The sequence below is a fragment of the Urtica dioica genome, chromosome 6, assembly GCF_054948205.1.
Source record: "Urtica dioica subsp. dioica isolate 48M chromosome 6, U.dioica_male_clone48M_v1_H2, whole genome shotgun sequence".
Classification (NCBI taxonomy): domain Eukaryota; kingdom Viridiplantae; phylum Streptophyta; class Magnoliopsida; order Rosales; family Urticaceae; genus Urtica; species Urtica dioica.
Genome location: NC_142761.1, coordinates 1017173 through 1030581, shown reverse-complemented (window position 1 = coordinate 1030581; position 13409 = coordinate 1017173). Strand labels below are relative to the sequence as shown.

Here is a 13409-nt window from a genome sequence, read left to right as displayed (position 1 = left end):
CCAACGGTTGCACAAAAAAAAAAAAAAAAATCTAGATCAACGAATAATTGATTTTTAAGTCGTCTAGTCTAAAATGATTTTGTGTTATTCAATATGATCAGATTTATTAAACGACCACAAAATTGAAATCGTGGTTTAGACCCAACCGATGAATTGTTTTTGTTTTTCAATTTTAAGAGACTAGCATAATACTTAGAGTTTGGCGTAATGCATATGTTAATATTTAATATAATTTAAACCGGTCTAAAAGGACAGCCTGAGACCAAACTGGACTTGCACACCCTTATCTCCCCTAATCTGCAAATATTACAAATTTATTATTTCACTCAAATTCAAATGACTTATATATATACTCCTTAATGCACATGTTGCTTTGGCTATAATGATTACTTTTTATCTTATGAATTTGCTTGTTTGCTAAAAAAAAAAAAATCTCAATTGGTGTAAAAAGGAATCAAAGAAAACCCTTTTCACTCCACTCTATAAACTGCATTTTAAAAATAGAATTCCATGTAACCCAATTTGTACAATTTTTCTTTTACTCTTTTTATTGCTCACACCAAACTTGGGTCCTTGGAATATGCCAAATTGGAAAGCACAAAACTTGTTTCTTGATGATCATTTTCATCTCTGGCCACCGGATTTTCTCTGGCCACGGCGGAGATCCGGTGACCCATCGGAGACCTCGGCGGGGTCGCGTATAGCGCCGAGGCCTCGAGAATCTGAACCCTCACGTTCTCGTGGGCCTGAAATAGTCTGTGGGCCTTGAGAGCGGTCAAGTAAAGCCCAGCCGCGAGGAAGACCGAGACCAAACCAAACACCCCGGCCGATGAGAACAAGCCTTGTCTTGTCACAAGGCAACTTGGTCTCGGAGTTGACCAATCCCTTAAGTGCCCCGATTCCACGCTCACTCCGATCAGCAACATTATTTCGCCAACAGCAAAACAAACCCTGACAAAAAAAAAGTTGTCGAGCATCATCGATTAATCGGTGAAAATTTAATTTTTGACATATTTCAACGGTTAAACTTAGATTAACTAGCTTCGTCCCCTCCAAAAAAATAAAATCCCACTTGAATTAACTACCAAAACAAAATCAGGCGAAAATTACGTTCATCCGTTGATTTTTTAAATAACAAAATATCTGTAAAGAAAAAAAAAAAAGCAAAATTTTACCACCCAAATTTCCGTGAAATGAAATCATCATCAACATACATTTAGGCACCAAAATTTTAATCCCTTATTAATCTTGATTAAGATATATAAGAAAATGAAAAACTAATCTTATAGATAAAAGAAACGTCTACGTTTTTTTTCTTCTTCGTCTAAGCCAATGAACTTATTTGACCAATCTTGTAATTCAAGAAGTAAATTTGTATAATATAAGCGAATATCTTAACCAAAAAAAAAAGCGATTTATGTCAAATAGAACGAATTGAAAAAGTTGATAGATCATAAATATTCAAACTTTAAGAAAACGAAATATTTTGCCACAAACCAAGTTGATACAAAGAAGAAGCCGGCTTGGAATGTCAAGGTCTTCGAACAACCCGAATAGGAGTCGAAATAGAGCAAAGCCGACGGAGGAAGCTTGGTGATCGAGACCAACATGAATCCGTGCACAATCATGATCGCGATCGCGAGCCCAGCGAACGCGCTCGTCGAACACAATAACGACACTTTTCCACTCCCGCTATACACACATTCGTACGCTTTGTTTTCCACGTCAATCCACGTCATCTGAAATAAAATTACAAGAAAATAAACACTATTATTTTTAGAGCCAAACTCATCTAAAACTTCATAAAAAAAAAATTTCAAATTATTTAAAATATTATGGATTATTTTAGCTCCATTAAACTAAATTTCTAGGTTCATCCCTGCTTCGGGGGCCACGAGAAAATAAAATAAAATACAAAAAATGACCTCGGAGCGAGTGGCTTCGGCGACAAGGCAGAGAACGAAGCAAGCGAAGCCGCAAAGGATGGTCGAGACTATAATTGAGACGCCAAACTTGCTTTCCAAGTCGGCTTTTTTCCGGCTCGGGGCGAGATCGGCGTGTGTGATAGCCATTGTTTTTGGCATTTTCTTTTGCTGGATTTCATGAACACGAAGAAGATGGACAAGTGGTGTTTATTGAGGAGAGACTAGAAAGAAAAAAAAGGAATTGTTTTAAGAGGGAATTGCTTGAATGGGAACAAAGGTTGCTTTAAAGGGTGAAGATTCCTTTTTCATTGCCTGAGTTAAAGCATAGGCATTTTGTGTTTGAGTATTCACACATAAACGCAAACCGTTGGTTGTGAAGACTTTGCTAGAAAGGCATTCAGTTCAGATACAATAAATAAATAAATCATAATTATATTAATAATAAAAATTAAAAAAGAAAGTTACATTGAGTCTTTTATTTACCACACATAGTGAATGTGAGTCACACACGAGTACGTTGGATTTTTGTCTTTTTGTCTTTTTGCCTTTTTTTTCTTTTTTTTTTCTAGCTAAGATATATATTTGTCTTGACGTTGAAGTTTTTTTTTTTTTTTTTTTTTTTTTTTTTTTAATTTTCATGCACATTTGTGAAGAATTGTGATCATATTCATAGGTTGAATTGATCATCGTTAACTTTCAAACTTTTCTTGATATAAATCAGAGCCAGACATTTGGCTGTTGCCTGTTGTGTTGCCAAGTTGTAGAGCGATACATGCATTTTGTCTTTATTAATAATAAATAAAACAATTTTTTCTTGAGCAAATTCTCTGATATATCCTTCTTAGAATACTCATAAAACCTCTGCCTAAGTAGGAATAATCATATTGACGGACGTTTTTTTTCTTTCTTTTCTTTCTTTCTTTCTTGACTACAAATTTCACTTGGCGATGAGAGAATTTTTTGTAAGACACTTATCGTCGGTGATTGATATTCTTGATAAGCTTATCGTGTTGAGAAATACGATCCTACAAACTTTTCGAAGAAAACATATTCTCTTTATGGGGGGTGAAAGAAGATAAGAGACAAAAGGGCTAAAATGCGGTAATAGTAAACTAAAAGCCATTTTTAAAAATAATATATAGACAATAGAGAGAATAAGGAATGTCGGTTTTCTTATTCTTATGGTTATTGATCCATCTTTTTGCTAATCTTTTCCACATATCTTCTAGGTGTGAAAGAATGATTAAAAAGAAAATATGCCCATTTGTTATACGTGCGGTTTGCATTATGCAAATATTAATTATTCTTTGCATTATTGTTAATATTTTGTGCCCGTAAGGTTCCAAGAAGACCTACTTTGATATGTCAAATCTCTCCAATACAAGGCATCCAAAAGATAAACCCCAAGTTAGATTTAGTAGAAAACGTTAAACCATAACCAGACAAATAGAGAAAAAAAAAAAAAAAAAATCAATGAGTGAGAATTTGACAAACACAGAGTATAGATTCTCTTAGCAACATAAACCAACATATACCCTTTTGATATTTCTGAAAACAACAAACCATATATGGTTGCAAGTTATAGCAACTACTTGGGATATCTTCAACAACAACCTCGTTATATAACAAAAAAACCATTTTTTTTTAAATTCTTCTTCAAACAATGTCTTCTTGTAGCGCCAAGAACGGTAAGGAAATTGAGACCTGCTCAACTAGTGGGAACACCAACAACAAAGAGAAAAAACCCAACGCAAAAGGCTCGAGCGGTTCGAATTCGGAGAGAGCGCTCGTTAAAAGGGCTCTTTCTGGATCGCATCGCGGTAGAAGGGTTTCGAGCCGAGAGGCTCGGTCGTTGCCGAGCAGGCTCAGCAAGGTTTCCTTGGCTGATGAGCCAGCAGATTGAACGAAAGCAAGTTATAATAATGTGTGTGTGTGTGTTTTATTTATTTATTTATTATACTTTGTGAGAAAAAATAAGCGATGATATGATTCTAAATGTGTTCAGTCAGAGCAGGCACTGGGTTGGGATTGGAAGAGTGAGAATATTTGAAGGTGTTTGGTCTTGAATTCTTGATCTATGTAGAGGAAATTCCACCCATCCTTGTTAAAATATAGTAATTCTCAGCGTACCCCAAATTTTCAAATACTCCATACAGATATCAAGTTTTTTTCTTAGTTTTCAGATAATTTTTGCCATTTTTTTAAATTAAATTGTAAACAACTAAGAAAAATTTATATAAAACTATAAACATAAAAAAAAAATGAAAAAATAAATAAATCTGTAACACAAGGAAAAAAAAATGTAAAAAATGAGCTATTCTCGAAATAAAATGGGAGTAAACATGGACGAATCCAGGAATGTAGATTAGGGGGGGCTAATTTGTATAAAAAAAATTCAGGGGTGGCTGATTTGTAAATTTTGAAGGTAAAAAAATGTAAAAATAAAATAAAAAATAGGTAAAAAGTGCAATTTTTTTTTTTTGAGGTCATTCTCATGTGGCTTCGTGCCTGGGTGTGAGTAAAGGTACTTCCGAAAAAAAAAGTTCTGTAAAACAAGTTAGCTCGGATAATTTCCACATATTCGTCTTCTCTTCCGTATGGTTCGCAAAAATGTAAGAAAATTGGTAAGCAAGAGAGAGATAAAAAAAGGAGGTAAAAAAGAAATGAGATTAGTATCACTCAAGCAAGCAAGTATAATCTCAAATATCACACAGGCCTGTACTGAGTAAAGGCAAAGAGAATTCGTTTCATTTCCGAACAGTATATATATATAAGTAAAAACAAATGTATAGGTACCTCACAAGTAGGCGAGGGGGTCGTCTCCGATGAGGTGGCAGTCGGAGGAGGCGTGGAAGCAGAGCCTGGGTCGCTTCCTGGGGCGCTTCCCGGGGGAGAGAGAGGAGAACCTGACGATCCCGTCGGAGTCCTCTTCGAGGACGAGGGAGTCGGTGGCTCGGGGGAGGTCCTTGGCGCGGGCCAGGGCGGCGGAGAGGTGCTCGAGCGCCGAGTCGAGCCTCTCCTCCGTCTCCACCGACTCCGCCACCAGGCTCGACGCCAGCGACTCCAGGAGCTCCGCCTTCCGGGCGGGGCCCGCCGGGTCGTGGCGCCAGCGGGGCGGGAGGTACTGCTCCGGGACGTGGAAGCAGTTGTTGGTCGAGAGGACGCGCAGGACGTGGCGGCACGGGATCCCCGAGAACTCGAAGCCGCCGCACGTGCAGCTTATGTGCTCTTCGCACGGGACCCACGCCACCTGGCACTCCCCGTCCATCTGGGCGTGGTGTCTCACCTGCGAATATGATAAATCTTTAGCCCACGCAATCTTTCGGACAAGGTTGACCTTAATCATTCCTTAAGTGTCTCGGTTAGCTGTGAACACCTTTCAGCTATATAACCATTTTGACTTAATAGCTTTTTGTATAATAGCCAACATTTTGTTAATTTTCTGTAATTAGCTTCATCAACTTATTTACAACACTCAAAAATACAAAAAAAAAAAACCCCAAAATAAACGGGAATGTTTTTGAGTATTTTTGTCTTTTTTAGTGCCGTAAATAAGTTGAGGTGGTAATTTACAAAAAGTTGGCTATCTAGCAATTCTTAGACTTTCGGTGGCTTATTTGGCTAATTTAAAATTTAGCCAAATAAGCCACATAAACATAAGCGTTTGCGTTTTTTTGCCAACGTTTTGTAAGTTTTTCGTAAATAGCCAAAAAAAATTTGTAAATATTTCGTAAATAACCACATTTACTAGAAATTTACTCTGCGTTTTTTTGTTATTTTTATAGCGTTAATAGATTTACGTGGCTATTTACAAAAAATTAATGAAACGTTGGCTATTTCAAAATTTCTAGCGTTTCATATGGTTAGATAGCCACTGGACCCTTTATCTAATTTACCGATGTGCCTTCACCCTGATTTTCTTTTTTTTTTTCTTTTTTTTTTTTACGTAAAAATATATATATTTTTGGTTGAAACAGTTAACCGTCCAAGCTTAATCTCGAAAAGGGCCCATCTTAGACAGAAACTAAAAGCTTTTTGTGATCGATTATTGGCTGAATTTTCTCATTCATTTAGCATCTCTTAAATAGACCAAAACATCATAAACTTAATAATGAGCCTGGCCTAAAATCCTAAACCTAATTGCATGATTAAATACGAATTGCCTAATTAATTAATTAATCTGAATTCGTAATAATAAAAATGCAAATTTTAAATCCTAATTCCATAATTTAAGACACCTAATTATATATGTAAAACCCTATATAGCTACATATGATTAACTGAAAATTACAGTCAAAGGCAAAAAAGAAAAGGTTAAAAAGCCCATGTATTGTCACCTGAAAACAACCGTCCTCGGAAAGGACTGAGGCGTATTGCGGGGCCAGAACGATCTCCTCTTGGAGCTTCGAGAACGCGTACGGAGTGAGAACCGCAGCGGCGTGGGACTCGATCGGCGACCCTGTTTTCAGACACACTTTCGGGTACTTCGATCCGGGCCGGTCTTTGGATTCGACGATATCGGACAACTGATAGAGAAAACGGGTGTCAATAATAAATAATAACAAAAAAAGGGGCTTTGATGTGTGAGTGCATGAGTGAGTTTACGTGATGAACGAAGCGGTCTAGCTGCGACTGAGCGCTCGAGATTCTCTGGATGAAGGAGTTGATCGACTCCGCGTGAAACGTGCTCGTCATTCCAGCGAAGAAGAACTGCTTCAAGAACGCGAAGGCCCAGAACGAGCGGAGAGCGTATAGGCTTATGATGTGCCTGTTCGTGTGGAGTCCGTACTCGTTGATCATGTCCGTCCATCCTCGGTCGAAGCCCTCCACCGAGTCCAAGTTGTGGAGCCGGTGAAACTCGGATCTCCACTCGTCGTAGCGCGGCCCGAGCGGCACCGAAAACCAGTTCGAGAACTTTGCAGCGATATGCCATACGCAAAACGCGTGCTTCGTCTGAGGCATCTCGTTTGCGATCGCTTCTTTGAGCCACGTGTTGTGGTCCGTCGATATACTTTGTGGGGCTTTCCCGTTCACAAATCCCAAAAACGCCTGCAAACATATATTCCCTGAGTTTTTTTTTTTTTTTTTTTTTTTTAAACGTCGATCTCAATCATCTCCTTAGTTTTCTGAATATTATAAAATTCTTCTCTAATCAATACTTTTGTGTGTTTATTTACGCAAATGAGCATAACTAAGGTAGACCTGAATATATCATAATATTGGTTTAAATCATTCAGATTCATCTGTTAACATTAGAATAAAAATAAAAAAAGTGATTGGCGCGCTACACCATATGAATGGTCGATCTGGTTTTTGGTTTTCGGACGGGCTATATTCCCCGGTGCTGACGGTTTCTGTGCTTATTTACTATAAATATAGGGTCCATTAGGAAAATAGCCAACTTAAACGTTTGACATTGCTAAATAGCCAACGTTTGGTAAATCTTAGGTAAATAACCACTTTCAGACGCAAATCTTATGTAAATAGCCACTTTCATATAACAAATGTTGACTATTTACATAAGATTTACGTCTAAAAGTTGCTATTTACCTAAGATTTACCAAACGTTGACTATTTAGCAATGTCAAACTTTTAAGTTGACTATTTTCCTAATTTTCTGATAAATATAAGTAAGAAAAAAGAAAAAGTGCTTATTTACCTTGAGAGCCCAAGAGAAAGACTGGATATTCTCGTCGCGGAGAAGCGCACACCCGAAAAAGCAAGGCGCCCCGTGGTTGTCGAGGCCGAGAAACACGCCCAACAACATGTCGTGGCCGTCGAGGCGGTGCGTCGTGTCGAAGACGACCGCGTCGCCGAACGTCCCGTAGGACCGGAGCGACGCGGCGTAGGACCACGCGATGCACTCCAGCCGATTACAGCCGTCGATCTTGAAGTCGTACCTGAAGCTCTGATCCTCGTCCTTCATCGCCTTGCACATCGCGACGAGGTCGATCGGGTCCGCGTCTTTCTCGACGGTCCGGAACGACTGCAGGAGGTTTCTGACGTCGACCTCGGTGAAGGGCAAGCACCCAAGCTTCACTCCCTTCTCCAGCTCCATGAGCCTGATGTTTAGGAAGTTAGATATTGAGGGTATTATATTAATTAGTAGATAGTTAGGTGTTCAATATAGAATGCTTGAGGAATTAGTAAGCTTGTAGATAAGACGGGTTGGATGAGAATCGCATCATGAAAACTATACGAAAGATTAGCAAGAGTAAAAGATTCATAGCTAGGAGAGAGCACGAACCTCTCGAATAACTTGTTTTAGTCATTTTTTTTTAAATGAAGCTCAAGCCTTAAAAATGTATCATAAAAAAATAAATGTTACTCTAAAATTAATTACGTTGACTTTTTTTTTTTTTTTTTTTTTTTTTTTTAACGGAAAAATTATAGAAAATATCCATTTAAAAATAATTATTTAACAAAATAACCAAAAATTTCCAGTAAATAGCCAAAATTGCGTTATCACAATAGTAATTTTTTATTTTATTAAAACCTAGTATTTGCAATTTGGCTATTTTGTAAATCCATGAATTTCAATTGGTTACTCAGCTGTGGTACCTAGGATAGCCTAGTGGTAATTCCACACCACTTCCTGTGTGGAGGTCGTGGGTTCAATCCCCACTACAGCAAAACTACCTTAAGAAAAAAAAAAATTGGTTATTCAGCTATAACACCCTTTTTTTTTTTAATGCTATAAAATCAACAATTCGAAGACCATCTTACTCCAAAAATTAAGTTTCACTGGCAAAAAAAAAAAAACTCTCAATATCTATGGTAATACGAAAATACGCAAAGATCGTATTACCTGAGCATTTGGCGCACGGACATCCCGGCCTTGGCGAACACGCATATCCGCGCCTTGTCCTCCGCCGAAACGGCGCACCGGTCGGAGCACGGGACGAGGAGCCGGTGCTGGGCCTCTCCTACTCCGCCGGGTCGGGGCAGCATTTCGTGGTTGTGGGCGTCGCCGAAGCCCGTGACCCGCCACTCCGGGACGTGGTCCGGCTCCGAGGACCGCTTCACGATCCTCATGTACGCCTGGCAGCCGCACCGCGTGGACTTCCTGTTCCTCTGCGACCTCGCTCCGGCGGATCCGGCCCCGTCGTAGCCGTGGTGGTGGTGGCTGGGCTTGGTCTGAGGGAACCCGGCGCGGTGGCACGTGAAGTCGCGGCGGGTGATTCCGCGGCCCACGCCGTCCTTGCCGCGGGTGCGGTGGCGGCGGATCGAGAACCCGCGCTGCTTCGCGAACCCGCAGTAGAACTCGTACGCGGCTTCCTGGGACACGAACCGCTGGCCCACGAACGGGACGAGGCTCACCGAAGTCTGCCGAGACAGGATCGTCTCCTCTTCCTCCCCCGCTTCTTCTTCTTCTTCTTCCTCCACCGACGACGTCGGAGATTCCATCGCTAAGCTCGCCGTTAACGACATTCTGACTTTAACATGTCCAAGATTTTTTTTTTTTTTTTTGTTCGGTGAAAAAAACCTCAATATGACTGTTTGTTTATAGCTCTCTATCGAATGCAACAAAGAAAAGAAAATTTTCGTGTTACTTTTCAGGCAAGGTGACGAGATTCTCTAATAAGTTTTAGTCGCAACAATGTAACTCACAAACTCAGATTCAATCAGAGGAAATAAAAACACCTCTGCAAAACCGAAAGTTGATATCGAAATTCAAAACCGCATTTGACAAATTGAATATAGATCAAATCAACCTGCCAATACAATCCTTAATCACGATTAGAAGAAAAAAAAAAGGTATTCCAAAACGAGGACGGAGATTCCAACGCTAAGCTCGCCGCTAATGACATTCTGACGTTAACATGTCCAAGTTTTTTTTAATTTTTTTTTATTTTAAATCTCGATATGACTGTTTGTGCCCTGATTCAAAATAGCTCTCTATCAAATGCAACAAAGAAGAGAAAATTTGCGTGTTACTTTTCAGGCAATTTGACGAATTTCTCTAAAGATTTTTAGTCGCAAAAAGGCAACTCCGAAACTCAAAGATTCAATCAGAGAAAGAAAAAAATATAAGCTTCTCTGGACCTATACATTTAGAATTGAACCTTCTGCGAAACTGGAAATTGATATCAAAACCGCATTTAGCAAAATAAATATAGATCTAATCCACCTGCCAATACAATCCTTAATGACGATAAGAAGAAAAAAAAAAAAAAAAAAAAAAAAGGTATTCTAAAACGAAGAATAAAATCACCGATGACTAAGTTATAACAAGCAAAGACTAATGTATTCGATACACACCAGACTTGAAACTTAATTATTCAAAGTTATAGCTCTGTCAATTCAACATTTAAAAACAAAAACAAAAACATTATAAATTTTCAGGTACGTTCACACAGTTTTTAATTTCTCAAGTCAAAATGTGATAATTCCGAAACTCAAACATTCAATCAGAGAAAGAAAAAATAAATCACATTTCAAATTGAAACTGAGTAACCGGAAATTTATACACAGTTTTATGAACCAAGCTCAAAACCGCATTAAAATATATGATAGGTCGAATCAATCAGACCTATACAATCCTTAATCACGAATCCACGATGATCTCCAGACGGCAAAAATGCAATCCGAAATGAAATTTAACAACACATCACCGATGAACAAGTAATAATATCAAGCAGGGACTAATAATTTTGAAGCGCACCAGATTGGAAAGTTCATCACTCAAAGTTACAGCTCTGTCAATTCTTCTTACTTTTCAGGAGAGTTCACACAATTCTCTAATTTCTCAAGTCGCAACGCGATGATTCAGAAACTCAAAGATTCAATCACAGAAAGAAACTAACAAAAAAACAACATCTCGACCTACGCATTTCGAATCGAACCTTCTGCGAAACGGGAAATTTATATACAAATTTGAAAACTAAGCTCAAAACAGCATTAAAATGAAAAATAGGTCAAATCCATCATACCGATACGAACCTTAATCACTAATTCACGATGATACGATCAGTTTCAGACAGCGAAATTAATTCAGAAATGAAGGAGAAAAAATCACCGATGAGCGAGAAATAGAAAGCGTACCTGAATTGAAAGCTGGTTATACAATTAGTTCTGTGAAATGAACGATGACGAAGTGGGAGAAGTGAAAAAAGAGGTATTTATACGTGTGCCTTTGTTTGGGTTATACGAAGAATGTGAAAAAATGGCGGGGAATTTGGGTGAAAGGGGAGGGGTAAAGCGCATCCCATGGAGAACGATACCGGATTGCGCTCAGCTTCGGCTATCGTGCGCCGTGTGTGGATGAACTTAGGTTATCCAGCGTTTCATTTCCCGGGGTTATTACGGGCCATTTGATTAGATGTGATCCACTGGGCTTTCGAATAGGCCCAGTTCTATTACGTGGAAATAATCAAAAGTAGCCGTTTTTTCGTAAATTTATTTAACATTATTCGTTGAACTTTCTAATTTTCATATAACCGTTTTCAATAACAGTTAATCAGATTTCAATAGTTGTTGATTTGATTTCAATAACAGTTAATCATATTTCAATAGTTGTTTACCATATTTCAATAACCAGATTTCAATAAAAGTTCACTAGATTTCAATCATAGTTCACCAGATTTCAATAACAGTTAACTATATTTCAATAATTGTTGACCATATTTTAATAATTAGTGATCAAATTTTAATAATTGTTTACTAAATTTTTGAAACATGAGAGTATTTTTGTCCAAAAAACGGTTACTAGTGAAATATGAAAAGTGATGCATATTTTAGGTTAGTTATGGAATTTTCTCTTCTATTATGGGAAAACGACCATTTAGAGAGTTACACACAGGGATAAATAGTTCTTTAGTTATAAAATTGTATTTTTAAAGTTTAACGATTTTAAAATGTTTTTTAAATCCTTCCATGATAATTTTTTTTTTAAACTGCATCCAATTATTTGAGATGATTTAAAGTTAAAATGAGGCAAAAGAGATGTTGAGACAAAATTCAACCTTCACTAACCCGTAGTGAAACTCTAGGAGCTTCCACCATGTTCAGAAATCTCTTCACTGGGCAGCGGTGACCACGATTCTGACATGTTTATTTTCCAATTATGAGCAATTGTGGGTCATTGGATTCCATCCATATGTCCAGATTGCTCCGAAAGTTACCCACAAATCTATTTAAACAAATTGTGCAACCTTAAAACACATCTTTTCATTTGTTTTTTTTTTAATTGTGTTTGGCTATTTTGGAGAACTTTTGGAAAAGGAATAAGAGTTTGTCGTCAGAATTGAATGGTCGACAAGTTCCTCGACCTATATTTCAATTGTTATTTTTTCTTCTTCTTCTCTTTCTAGTTACATTTGTGAATTCTAGTTACGATTGAAGCTTATTTTAACTAATATGAGTTTGTTTTCAATTTCATTGCTTGTTTTGTAGATGTCTATGTGTTTGATTATGGTCATGAATTCGATTAAGGACTAGGTTTTTATAGGACTGCGATGTAGTCGGGATTGAAGATAGTTGGAAGATTCGTTAGGATTAGATTATGCTTGTTTGATTCAACTATATGGTTTGCTTGATTCGATTTTTGTTCAATTTTTTCTAGTGCTTGATCAACATTAGAATTGTTTATTGAGGATAGTTTTCCTTTCTAGAGAAAGTGTGCAAATGTTTGTTTCTTCATCGTTGACCTAAGTTAGTAGAAAACTCTAAGAAATTATGTAATCATTTGAATTCTTATTCTAATAGGATTAGAAGTCGAGATGATAACAATTTGTCAATTGTATAGGCTTTGCTAGAACACTCGAGAGAGCCTAATGAGTTATTTTGATAAAAATAAAACTAGCATCCATGTAAGTACATTAGTTTGTTTCGAGCCCGAAATGACCAATCTAGTTACTTCCGATGAAATCGTAACCCTTACTTTCATTTTGTTTGATTATCGTGATTTGATTGCTCTTAGCTTGTAATTAATCTACTTTACAATTGCAGCCACTTCTTAACCATCTTGAAATTAATTCGCACAAAGTTAGATTCATTAGCTAGTTTAACTAGTCATTGTGGATTCGACACTCATATTTATAAATCTATACTACTTTTGCGATACGTGTACTTACGTGCGTAGAAAAATCGCGCACGAAGATTCTTTTCTTTTATCTTGCTCGGAGCAATTGGCAAACTAGACAAAATAGTAACAATGCCATATAAATTACAAGCTTTAATTATTTATAATATATTAGTTTTAAATGGTTAGCTTTTATTTTTATATATAATATTTTTTTTCTTTTAAACATACTAGTGATTGTTATGCCGTTATTTTTCACAAGTGAAAAATGACTCTCCTAATATAAAAAAACGACAAGCAAACGACTCTTAAAGCTGAGCCACAAAACGGTTCTGGAGGTTGAGGTATGGCTCTGAAGGCAGAGCCTTTAACGACTCTGAGCCCCAAACGTTCCCACAAGCGATTATGAAGGCTGAGTCGCAAAATCGCTCTGGAGGCTGAGTCACAAATGGCTCTGAAGG

General features: G+C 37.6%; 2 protein-coding genes across 4 annotated transcripts; both read right to left on the bottom strand.

Annotated features, from left to right (window-relative positions):
* Positions 1 to 212: 212 nt before the first annotated feature.
* LOC149392710 (transmembrane protein, putative (DUF1218)) lies at positions 213 to 3171 on the bottom strand. Its single transcript, XM_089617117.1, has 3 exons — positions 1926 to 3171; positions 1498 to 1739; positions 213 to 951 (listed from the first exon to the last, which is right to left on the bottom strand). Exons 1-3 carry the CDS (start codon positions 2082 to 2084, stop codon positions 555 to 557), a joined length of 798 nt encoding a protein of 265 aa, XP_089473243.1. The 5' UTR covers positions 2085 to 3171; the 3' UTR covers positions 213 to 554.
* LOC149392709 (protein FAR1-RELATED SEQUENCE 11-like) lies at positions 1615 to 11208 on the bottom strand. Of its 3 annotated transcripts, none has more exons than XM_089617115.1 (7): positions 10971 to 11208; positions 8734 to 9439; positions 7585 to 7987; positions 6531 to 6974; positions 6263 to 6451; positions 4722 to 5211; positions 1615 to 1739 (listed from the first exon to the last, which is right to left on the bottom strand). In XM_089617115.1, exons 2-6 carry the CDS (start codon positions 9354 to 9356, stop codon positions 4723 to 4725), a joined length of 2148 nt encoding a protein of 715 aa, XP_089473241.1. In that variant the 5' UTR covers positions 9357 to 9439; positions 10971 to 11208; the 3' UTR covers positions 1615 to 1739; position 4722. The 3 variants fall into 3 exon arrangements, with proteins under 3 accessions (XP_089473241.1, XP_089473240.1, XP_089473242.1); XM_089617114.1 differs by lacking the exon at positions 1615 to 1739 and adding an exon at positions 3733 to 3808; XM_089617116.1 differs by lacking the exon at positions 1615 to 1739 and having other exon boundaries at positions 4492 to 5211; positions 8734 to 9361.
* Between the last annotated feature and the right edge of the window lie 2201 nt (positions 11209 to 13409).

Coding starts and splice junctions, on each gene's coding strand:
- LOC149392710 (XM_089617117.1), bottom strand. CDS start 2,084: ATGCCAAAAACAATGGCTATCACACACGCCGATCTCGCCCCGAGCCGG. Junction 1,740..1,925: donor CCGAAGCCACTCGCTCCGAG/GTCATTTTTTGT, acceptor ATTTTATTTCAG/ATGACGTGGATTGACGTGGA. Junction 952..1,497: donor TTCTTCTTTGTATCAACTTG/GTTTGTGGCAAA, acceptor TTTTTTTGTCAG/GGTTTGTTTTGCTGTTGGCG.
- LOC149392709 (XM_089617115.1), bottom strand. CDS start 9,356: ATGTCGTTAACGGCGAGCTTAGCGATGGAATCTCCGACGTCGTCGGTG. Junction 7,988..8,733: donor TCCGTGCGCCAAATGCTCAG/GTAATACGATCT, acceptor CCTAAACATCAG/GCTCATGGAGCTGGAGAAGG. Junction 5,212..6,262: donor CCGAGGACGGTTGTTTTCAG/GTGACAATACAT, acceptor TCATATTCGCAG/GTGAGACACCACGCCCAGAT.